The sequence below is a fragment of the Caloenas nicobarica genome, chromosome 33, assembly GCF_036013445.1.
Source record: "Caloenas nicobarica isolate bCalNic1 chromosome 33, bCalNic1.hap1, whole genome shotgun sequence".
Taxonomy (NCBI): Eukaryota; Metazoa; Chordata; class Aves; order Columbiformes; family Columbidae; genus Caloenas; species Caloenas nicobarica.
Window position 1 is genome coordinate 780308 of NC_088277.1, and position 10776 is coordinate 791083.

Consider the following 10776-nt stretch of genomic DNA (forward strand, 5'->3'; position numbering starts at 1 on the left):
GTCTTAAAGAAAACGGGCACATTGACCCCCAAGAGTCACAAACGCGCTCGAGCTTTACGCGCAGGACGTAGCAGGCAGCTGCTGGCCGCAGAGTTCACGAGTTTCACGACAGCGCTTTCGCTAAAACCGCAGCTTTTTGCACCCGGCGATAGCACAGGTGCTGCCGTTTCTCATTAAGAGAAATCACGACTTCAAAGGATTTTAAAAAAACCCTTTAGAAAAGTGCTACTTTGGGGCCCTCGTCTCTGGTTTAAACACTCACAGCTGGTTGCGCAGCAGCCGCAGCTCCTGCTGAAGCACCTGAGGCAGCGTCCGCCGGGGGCTGGAAAAGAAACCAAGAAACATTGGCAGGGGAAATTAATTAGAGAGGATTAGGAAGGATTTTACAAAAATCAAACGCCCTTTAAAAGGCCAAGCAGTTTGCCACATGCCGCGGAGGGCAGCCCTAATTACCAGCGCTCTGGCTCGCGGCTGCCACACAAGTAATTCGGGGTAAATTCTCCTGTTCGAGCGAGCGGTGGGTTTAGGGTTCCCACTGCAGGAACTCCCCCCCAAAAATCACCCAAATGACAAATTTGGGGAGCAGGAGCCTGTGGTGCCCCCAAGGAGAAGCCCAATGAGGCAGGACCGGGCATTGCGAGGGGGGAAATTCAAGAAACGAGAGGGATAAAGAGCAAAGTTTGTGATTTCCTCATTCTCCTTAAAAAAAAGAAAGTTCAACTCATCATAAATCAGGGAGTTTAGGGAAGTCGTGTGAGGAGCTCGTGACTGAGGGACCGAGCGGTGTGACAGTCACTGCCCGGGTGGGGACTCCGGTCACTGCTTGAATTTATTGGCCTTTTTCCCCAAAAATCATCAGTAAAAGCAGGAACTGATGAGCAAAACGTGACACAGTCCCAGTCCCAGCGCAGAGCGCTGGGAGAAAGTTTGGTTTCCACAGGAGAAAGGCCAAGAAGCACGCGGCACAGAAACACAAAGCTCAGCTTTAATAAGTAGAATTCAGGTCTAGAGACCCTGCTGGACAGAAACACTAGTTTTTTGGGTTGTTTTTTTTTTTTAAAAAAAACTTGGGTTTTTATTTCACACTCGCACAAAATGAAGCATCTTTTAGTGAAAAAAGCGCAATCTGTTCCCGTCCAGCCTCCACCTGCGTGGTGTTCGCACACACGCACACGGCGGGAAGGTGGAGGCGAAGGCAAAGAGGACACGGGGCAGCGGGAGCCACCAAATTCCGCGAGAAACCTCCAAAAGGGCAGCAGCAGAATGAAATCCTCCAAGGCCTGCAGCGGGCAGAGCTTCCACATTTTGTTGCCATTGATACCACCCATCAGGAGCGGCCAGCTCCCGTGAGATAAGCCTCCAAAATGCTAAATTAAAAAAACCAACAGTTCAAATTGGCACTTGTTTGCAGAAGGCACAAGTACAAAGTGACAACGAGCTACAAGGTTCCTGGTTTCGAACACTGGAGGCCCCGCAGGTGCCGAACGGGGGGGACGCGAAGGTTCCGAGTGGCGCGGGAAGGTCGAAATCACCTGGATCCCTCGCGCTGCACCAAACTTACCGACGCCGTCTTCACCAAACCCGCGTGTTTTGGCACCGGTTTGCTGTAGGTGGCCTCAGCTGCCAGCAAACAAAATCTGCGCAAACACAGAGGGTTTCAACTCCTTCACCTCCTTCTAGTGCAAGTTACAGAGGGAGAAGCCTCATCTGCACGTTCCCCACAGAGAAATATCCCTTTTTACGCCCTATCCATGTGTTCCGCACAGAGAAATATCCCTTTTTATCAAGCCCTGCTTTGAAACACAGAGTAAATTAACCGCACAGAACTAATCAAGTTTACCCTGAAAGGCCCAGACACAGCGCTAAGCTTCAAAATAACTGCAAGAGTCAACTCAAAATCTTTGGGATCTTCAGACCCCAAAGCATGAAGCTGGAGAGTCCAGTTCCCCCACCAAAAGCTGGTTTTTCGGAACCAAAGAGGAATTTAGGCCCTGAGTTCGGGAAGGGACCCGCGTGCTTGCATGTGAGCGGCACCCCAAGCGGGGTTTGGTGGACGGCGCAGCCCAGCTGCACGCGGAACGGCACAAAAAGGGACCCGGAGCTTTCAAATCTTCCCCTCGCGATCCCGCTGCTTCCATTCGCAAGCTCCCGGTCCCTCCTAGAAACCCATCTGCACCACCACGGGCCCACGGAAAACACGGGCTGCGCCCTCAGGGCTCGTTCTTGGTTTTGGCCACATCTCGCAGCGAGAAGGAGAGACGAGGCAGCGGGTCCGGGGCCACCGTGGAGTTGGTGCTGCAGTCCACGTAGTGGTACGTCTCCAATGAGCTCTGCGTGGCGTGGCCGATGTACGAGAGCTTCACCGACGTCCTAGGAGCGGGGGAGAGCGGTTTAGCGGGGACAGGACCAGCGGCAGCGGTTCCTCCATCGAAATCAAACACCCCGGGGGTTTTTACGCTCATCACGTATCTCATCTTCCCCCTCGAAAGCTGCGGGTTCTCAGATTTTGGCTCACGGCAGTGATAAGCAGAGCTGGTGAGCGCAGCCCACGGGTCACAGGCCCCACGTGAAAACTCAGCGTGGAGCAAACTGGTGTCACCTTGTCCTTATCTGACATTTCACCCGCCCACGTCAATGGGCCCGGATTAAAAGCCGACACGGCGAAGCAGGCGCCAAATCTTCTCATCCCCTCGAGTCCCTTTAGAGCAGAGAAGCACCCACCTCATGAAGATCACGATGTTGTGGACCTTCACCTTGGGAAACGTGCAGAAGAAGCTGGAAGAGACCAAGAGAAGAACTAGGTTAGCAGTGGCTGTGCGGGGTTGCAGAGGCACTTGCGTTTCTCGGTATTTTCTGATGATATTTTTCCCCTCTGGTGGTAAATCAACTCGAGACACGGTCCAAAAACCACGTCACAACATCCCGACGCAGCGGCCTTTTGAGTAATTTCTAGCAAACTGTTCCTTTCCAGGAAGTTAGCAGAAAATATGTCGTTTCCAGAGCAAATTCTAATTAAAGCCACATAAACCCACCCTCTCCCGAGCTGTATACAAAGAGTAGTAAATCCTTACTACACATAGGAGAAGGGTCCACCCAGCTCCGCCTTCACAGTGAAATTCACCTGTGAAAGAGAAAAGAAAAATACATTCACACACGGTTTTGCTCGTTTGAATCCACTTCTTTGGGGGTATTTCCCACCTTCTGTTTCCTTTCAGCTGGTGGGCACAAGGCACAGGTGACTTTGGCCACCAGAATATTTTGCCGAGCGAAGATTTAAGGTACAGATGACTATATTCCCATGAGGGGGGTTGGAATCAAATCATCTTTAAAGTCCCCCCCAGGCCAAATAATTCTTTTGCTCTACCATCAAGTTAACTCGCAGGAGCGCCCAGGTTTCATACCGGATTTGGTGATGGTTATATGGGAAGATAAATACCAGTTTATCGCTCAGCGGCTGGATGCTGGAGACGCTGCTGATCTGCTGGGTCCCCACCACCGTGTTCATGTACTGCACCTGGCTCGTCAGGCTGGTCACCGTCACCGAGTAGAAGTTGGAGTTTTTGATCCGTAATGTGGCCTGGATGGAGAGAAGGGGGAAAATGTGAGTAGCAGCGACCTCCCTGGCAACTCAGCATGGAATTTATTCCATTGGGAACAGAGAGACGTGAAAATTTTACCGTGATTGCAAGAACGACGACAGAGTTCTTCTTGTCAAACCAAACCTGAACCACTTTAATACCGTCATCATCCACCAAGACGGAGTGTGGGAAGAGGAAGAAAACCACCAGCCCCGATACCAGGAGGCAGAGCAGGACGGACAGCAGGACGTACAGCTTCCTGCAAGGGACAGGGACGGGGTCACCACCGTCACCCCAACACCGCAGCTGCCAGAGCCCTTGGAACCCAAACCCAACCCGGCAGCAAACAACTTCTCTTTGTTCTTCCCTGGAAGGGACACAGACACGCTGCTCTAATGTTTTCAACATCTGAAATTGCTCATAACTCTCACCCTTTAAACACTTTATTTTTTAGTAATGAGTAACCAAAGAATCATTTTTGCCCCCAGAGTGTTTTCACAATCCAGTATTTTTGCTCTTGGTAAGGCAGCTTCTTTCTAAAAGCTCCAGTAAAGGGCATGGGGATGAAAAGTGTGAGTAGGATCATTGATTCCACATTCACCCCACAGTGGGATTTCACAGGAAGCACTTAGAGTTACACTTTAAATTGTGTTTGTGGGCGTACTTGGATGAAAACAAACCACTAAACGAAGGAGAGGCTGCAAACCAGGTGAAGTTGCAGCAGTAAATGACAAAAGAGCCCTGTTTGCTCTTTGTAAAATGTAACTCCTTGCTTACTACACACTTACGTTCTCTGTGGACGAAGCCGCTGGTCGCTGTAGGGTATCAGAGCCACCAGCTCATTCACCTGCTCTGGAAAGCAAAAGGAACACGTTAACCGATCCTCTCCGCTTGCGAGGTCGCTGGTGTAAATAAGCAACGATGGTTTTTTGTATTTAAGGGCGGAAGGAGCTGCCACCTGTGGGAATGCAGCCGGTGCCTTGGCAGGTGGGGCAGGTGATGCTGTCCTGGCCCGTGAACTCCACGTATGGAAACTTTGCGATGTCTTCCACGCGGTCCCGGCTGTCGAGTCCATCATCATCGCCATCCTCAGCCTTCGGCCTGTGCCCGGCGGCAGCGCCATTACCCGAGAGGGAAAGCACGGAACCCATCGCGGCGGCTGCGGAAAAGCCGTATGACCTGCGGCAGAGGCGGCAAGAGCAGCTACTGGTCACTCAGTGGGTTTTCAAGCTGCTTCTGGCTGAGGAAAGCCCGCCCGGGACTACGGGTGTGAAGGGAACAGCCCGTCCGCCCCAGAGACCCATCCTAAACCCGCCCCCCAGAGACACCCCCGGGGGAGCAGCTCCATCCCAACCCCCCCACACAGAGCCCTATGGCACCCTGTGAAAAAGAGGGACAGCACTGGTTTCCACACAGTGCCTCCAAACAGAGACACCCCCCTAGAACCCGACAACCTCCACAGAGACTCTACACCCCCCAGGGCCCCCAAAAGAGACATATCCCACCTCCACAAAATGCTGGGCCTTCTTAGGCACCCCCCGCCCCAAAAAAAGAGACAACCGCCCCCCCAGCGACGCTCTCCCCATAGGGGCCTACTGCTTCCACATAAACACTCCCTCACAGAGACCCTCAGACACCCCCAGAAAATAATATTCCCCGCAAACAACCCCACAGGGACCTGCCCTCCAACACCCCCGTGAGGAACACCCCTTCAGAGACACCTCCAAACAGGGGACACCCCTAAAAATCCCCTCACAGCCCCCCCGGCCCAGCGCAGCCTCTCGGACCCGCCACCGCAGCTTCGCCTCCTCCCGCGCAGCCGCCGTCGCTATGACAACGCGGCGAGGCGGCGGTGGGCGGAGCCAGCCCTCGCCCCGCCCACCTCCTTTAGCGCAGGCGCACAGCGCGCAGGGCGGGATGCGGAGAGGCGGGGTTTTCCCTGAGCCACGCCCCTCCATTAACGCCACGCCCCCGAGGGAGAATGGGCGGGGTTTACGGGGCACCGCCCCCTCGTGACGAAACGCCCCGCCCGGGTGCGCCTCGCCACCAACGCGCATGCGCCTCTCCGCCCACCGGGGGCAGTGCCCACGGCCCCGCCCCTTTGGGCGGGGTTGAGGGGCGTGAGCGCAACCGCGCATGCGCCAGAGCGACGCGGGGGGTCGGGGCGGGGAAAAGCGGAGGGGGCGTGGTCACTGTGCGGGGGGGGGCTCCTGCGCATGCGCAAGCGCGGGGCGGGGTGGCGGGAGGGCGCGCGCCTGCGCGGGGGCGGGAAAATCCAGCGTGGGGCTCGGTGGGACCAGCGTGGGACCTACACGCACCAGTATGAGGGCGGCCGTCCCAGTACGGGACCCTCCCACACCCGTATGAGGGCCCTTGTCCCAGTATGAGGCCCTTCCACACCAGTATGAGGACACCTGCCCCAGTGCGAGCCCTTTCCACGCCAGTACGAGGGCAGAGAAAGCTCCAATCCCCCCCATTTCTCCCCAAAACAGCCGTGCGGGGTCTCTGCCCTCGTGACGGCAGCTCCGGGTGCTTGGTCTTAGTCTGCTCTATCAACCCCTCCTGATGTTTTTATTTCTTTTTTTTTTTCCCCTCATTTTATGGCTCGAAGGCTCCGGGGCAGCAGCCGGTTCAGCCCAACTAAACCTCTAAATTTCGAGAAATAAACGTCCAACCAGCCCTTTCCTTCCACTGCCCCCAGCCCCAACAGCTCTGGGGCAGGAACAAGCAAAACCACCCGGTTTGCTTCAATATTTGTATCATAAACTTACTACTATGCAAACGCTGCCTTTTTTTTTTTTTTAATGCTGCAATAAACTTGAGAGCTCAGTGGAAAACTGAATTCCTTCCCCTCATAATTGCCCATATCATCAAAATTAAGTTTATGGGAGATATTTCCACCGTCCTCGGGTGCTCTGGATGGAGGTGCCGACGGAAACTTTCTGGATCGTTTATTCTGGATCATTTATTCTCTCCTTCCCAGGAGCAAAATGCCATGAGGGGGAGGCCGCCCAGCTCGCCTCCCCCTCCTTGCGCTAATTGCATCCCCCTAATTGCCTCATTTGGGGCCGTGCATCCCCTGTTGCCCGCAAGGTGGCTGGAAGGTGCCGGGTGCAGGACAGACAGATGGGGATGGGGGGGGAAATCCACACGGACACCCCGGGATGAGCTGTGGGGCGAGATCAACCCTGTATTAGACAACAGAGAATCCCCAAAGTGGTGGGAGGGGAAGAGCTGCCCCCAAAACTCCTTGTTGCAAAACCCCGCAGCCCCTCTCAGGGCGGTGTATCCTCAGTTTAACCCCTTTTCTTGCCGTTTTAAACCCGTTTTTCCCCCGAAGCTGGTGGGGACGGGGGGGGAGGACACGAGCCGCACCCCATGGGGCACATGGGGATTTTGCAACCGCTTCCCGAGAAACCTTCGCTCCCCGGGGATGGAGCAAGAGCTGAGTCACCCCAGAGAGCAGGATCGTCCCTGTGCCGGGGGGCACCGGTCTGGGGGGCACAGCTCTGGGGGTGTCACAGCACTGGGGGGTCACAGCTCTGGGGGGTCACAGCTCTGGGGGTGTCACAGCACTGGGGGGGTCACAGGTCTGGGGGGTGTCACAGCATTGGGGTGTCACAGGTCTGGGGGTCACAGCTCTGGGGGGGTCACAGGTGTGGGGTGTCACAGCTCTGGGGGTGTCACAGGTCTGGGGGGGTCACAGCTCTGGGGATGTCACAGTTCTTGGGGTGTCACTAGTCTGGGGGGGTCACAGGACTGGGGGGGTCACAAGTCTGGGGGGTCACAGCACTGGGGGGGGGGTCACAGTTCTTGGGGTGTCACAGGTCTGGGGGGTCACAGCTCTGGGGGGTGTTACAGCATTGGGGTGTCACAGGTCTGGGGGTCACAGCTCTGGGGGGGTCACAGGTGTGGGATGTCACAGCTCTGGGGGTGTCACAAGTCTGGGGGTCACAGCTCTGAGGTGCCACAGCATTGGGGTGTCACTGTTCTGTGGGGTCACAGCTCTGGGGGGTCACAGCACTGGGATGTCACAGGTCTGGGGGTGTCACAGCTCTCGGGGTGTCACCGCTCTCAGTCGCCGTTTCCACCAAGAATTAAATCCTCCCGCATCTCCGCGTGGGGTCTGTGCAAAATTTGGGGGATTTTGCTCGTGGCCGGGACGCGCTGGTGAGCGGAGCAGCACCAGGATCCGGCCCCGATCCCCTCGTGCGAGGTGGAAAAGCAGCGGGAGCGCGGCTGGAAAACTGTTATACCCACCACATGAAAGAAAGAACAAATTAAAGCTCCTCTGCTGCAAACCTGCCCCGTAGCTCGGGGCACGGACGTGGCCAGGGATGCGGGAAAAGGTGAAATGTGGGGTTTTTATGGGGTTGTGGAGCCCGTCGTGCCGGTCCGGGCACAGCAAGGTCAGTGAGGCATCCGCTGCGCGAAATCCCGGGGCGTATTTTAACGTTTAAACGGCCACGATGGTAAAAACTAACAACGGTGGGATGGGGATGAGCAGCTTCTCCCCTGCAAAGTCACCCCGGCCCCGTCCGCCGCCCGTTCCCCACCCTCCCGAAAAAGTTCCGCGCCGCTAAATTGCCTCTGATGAGCTCCCATTTCTTCCCAGACGTCGTTTTCTCTCGTCGGCCCCATTAAATCAATTGGGAAGCGGTTAGCAGGCGCTTTCCCCACGCAGATTAGAGCTGTGAACTTGGTGATTGCAGCGGGGGGGCGGCGATTGCTGCCTACCTCATTTTCTCCGGGGATTTTGGGTTTAAGGGACACTTAATAAACCCCGGGAGCATCACGTGGGGGCTTCGTTGAAACATTTCTTGCCGCTTTATAACGTGTTGCTGATGGTGGCATCCAAAATGTATATTTTTTCGGATGGAAAGGGAAAAACTGCCAAACACCTGAGGTTTTTCAGCCTGGGGGTGTAACGTGCCCAGGTGATGGAAGAGCTCCGGGCTGGGGCTGCGACACTGGCTGAACCAGCTCAGCCCAAACCCCTGTGCTCCCATTTTGACTCACGTCACCGCTTAATGGGATTTCGGGTGGCCGAGGTCTCGTGACCTCGTTGTGTTGTCCCAAATACCACCAGGTCCCACAGGAGCAGTCGAACCCCGGGTGTCCTGCGGGTCCTTGGCCTCCAGACCTGGGAGGGCTTCACACAGGCTCGGGTTGTGCTCTGGGCCGGTTGAAGGCTGCAAAGAGTTGCGGCTCTGCCGGGAACCTGCCCACCCTCGGCCGTACACATCTCAGCTGCACCGAGGCTCTTGCAGACGCTGCTCTCTGGTCCAGAGGCAGATGAATCATCTCCCCCTCTGCCCTTTATCTGATGGAAGCAAATCTGAGAACTCTCTCCGGGCTGTGATCAGATCGAGGTTGTGCAGAGTGCAGTGGAGGGTTGCTCTGGTGTCTTCCTGAAATCGGGAGAGGAGGGAGACGAGCCCAGCAAATCCTGCAGCTGCACAAGCGAGACGGAGGTTGTTTGCCAGGTGATGAACGTGGCGAGTGCTCCCAGCGCGTGGTGGTTTATTACTTAGGAATCTGGAAAAGGAGTAGCCTCTGAACCTCCGCCAGCTCCAGGGACGGAGCTTTGTAACCCCTGGACTTCCAAGAGACACCAGAGCAAAGGTGGGGACACGCAAAAGTGCTCAGGGCCCAATGCTACAGGGAGACAGTTTGCCCAGGAGCGCCGGGGAGGGCATTATTGTACTGGTGGCGTTTGTCCTGTCCCAGTAAGGGACTGCCCGCAGGCCACGAGGAAACGGGTGAGCTGCTTGAGCCCGCTGCGCTTTCTAGAGGGGTTGTGCCCCCAAAAAGCGCCCAGCAGCGGCACCCCAAACCCCCCAGTAGCGTCTCCGAAGGCACTGGCAGAGCACAGGGCTCCTCACAAGCCCCGGGCAGCGCGGGCAGGGCCCGGGCCGAAGGTGTGGACCGGGCAGGATAGCGGGGTTGGGTCCCCAGGCCCCGGCAGCGCCGGGGGAGCCCCCGCGGGGACCGGCAGCCACGTGCGATCTCCCGCCAGCCCTCGCCACGCCCCTAGTGGGCGGGGACTCGCCCGGCACAACCTTATACGGCGCTGGTGGGCGGAGCCCCCGTTGGCACGCCCTCCGCGGGGGGCGGTGCCGAGGCGGTGCCGTGCTGCCATTGGCGGGGGCGGGGAGGAGGCGTGGCCGCCAGGGGGCGTGGCCCCGGGAGGGGCGGGGCGCGGAGCCGGCCGGTTCCCGTCAAAAGGCGGCTCCGGCCGGCGCGGGGGGGCCGGGGCGGCGGCGCCGGGAGCGCAGGTACCGGGGCCGGGCTGGGGGCATTGGGGGGAGGCTGGTGATAGGGGGACCCCCGCTCCACGCCCGCCGCGGGCCGGCTCTCGGGGATGGCAGCAGCTCCGCTGCCCGCCGGGACGCGGGTGGCACCGGCCACGGCAGGGGCGGCTGTTGCCGCGGAGCGGGGCACACGGGTGGGGGGGCACTGCTGTCCCCTGTGGCTGGAGGCGCAGGGGATCACCGCAACATAGTCTCTGTATCCTCCGTGCTAGTTGGAGGGTCACATGGGGGTTTGGGGGTGCACTGAGTCCCCCCCAGTTTGGGGGCCTCATGTGTGTGTTGGGACCCCCCTGGTGCTCTGTGTGCTCCCGGGTTTGGGGTCCCGCATGGGGCTCCCTGTGTTCCCTCTCCTTGCTTGGGGGGACCCCCTGTGTCTCCCCTCAGCTGGGGGCTCTCAGGGCTGTCAAGTGCTCCCTCTGCCAAAACTGGAGTTCTGTTAGGTTTGGGGGGGGTCCTTGTCATCCCTTCCCCCTGAAATTCTTTCTGATTCACCGTTTCTGGGCTCTCTGAGGTCGGTGTGAGGATGGGGAGAAACCAGACCCAGTCACGTACCCCTTGTTGGTGTGAACCCCCATTTCCCCTCTGCACCCCGAGCCCTTTCCCAAACTTCACCACCCACCATGGGACGTCACCTTTGTCCCCCCTCCCCAGGTGCCCCCCGTGTGTCCCTCTCTGGGGCTCGCCGTCCCCTTTCGGCGGGGGGGGCTCTGAAACCAGTGAATTATCAGGGTGCTGTTGGGGTCCTCAACTGGTGTTTTGGGGTTTCCAGCCTGGAGATAAATGCCTGATTAACAATCAGCTTCAAAAAGCATCTTCAACTTAATCTCCTAATTAAATTTGGTTTTTTTTAAGGGGAGGGAAGGGTATCAAAAGCCGCCGCAGGG

The 10776-nt window shown here is 57.4% G+C and overlaps 1 protein-coding gene across 2 annotated transcripts; it reads right to left on the minus strand.

The window, feature by feature from the left end:
• Nucleotides 1-2121: 2121 nt before the first annotated feature.
• Nucleotides 2122-5383, minus strand: TMEM106C (transmembrane protein 106C). Of its 2 annotated transcripts, none has more exons than XM_065654503.1 (8): nucleotides 5366-5383; nucleotides 4537-4757; nucleotides 4367-4430; nucleotides 3678-3837; nucleotides 3437-3577; nucleotides 3072-3121; nucleotides 2722-2775; nucleotides 2122-2370 (listed from the first exon to the last, which is right to left on the minus strand). In XM_065654503.1, the coding sequence occupies exons 2-8, from the start codon at nucleotides 4727-4729 to the stop codon at nucleotides 2211-2213; spliced, it is 822 nt and encodes a 273-aa protein (XP_065510575.1). In that variant the 5' UTR covers nucleotides 4730-4757; nucleotides 5366-5383; the 3' UTR covers nucleotides 2122-2210. The 2 variants fall into 2 exon arrangements, with proteins under 2 accessions (XP_065510575.1, XP_065510574.1); XM_065654502.1 differs by lacking the exon at nucleotides 5366-5383 and adding an exon at nucleotides 5300-5362.
• Nucleotides 5384-10776: the final 5393 nt, after the last annotated feature.

Coding starts and splice junctions, on each gene's coding strand:
- TMEM106C (XM_065654503.1), bottom strand. CDS start 4,729: ATGGGTTCCGTGCTTTCCCTCTCGGGTAATGGCGCTGCCGCCGGGCAC. Junction 3,578..3,677: donor TCGTCGTTCTTGCAATCACG/GTAAAATTTTCA, acceptor CTCTCCATCCAG/GCCACATTACGGATCAAAAA. Junction 2,371..2,721: donor AACATCGTGATCTTCATGAG/GTGGGTGCTTCT, acceptor CCCCGCTCCTAG/GACGTCGGTGAAGCTCTCGT.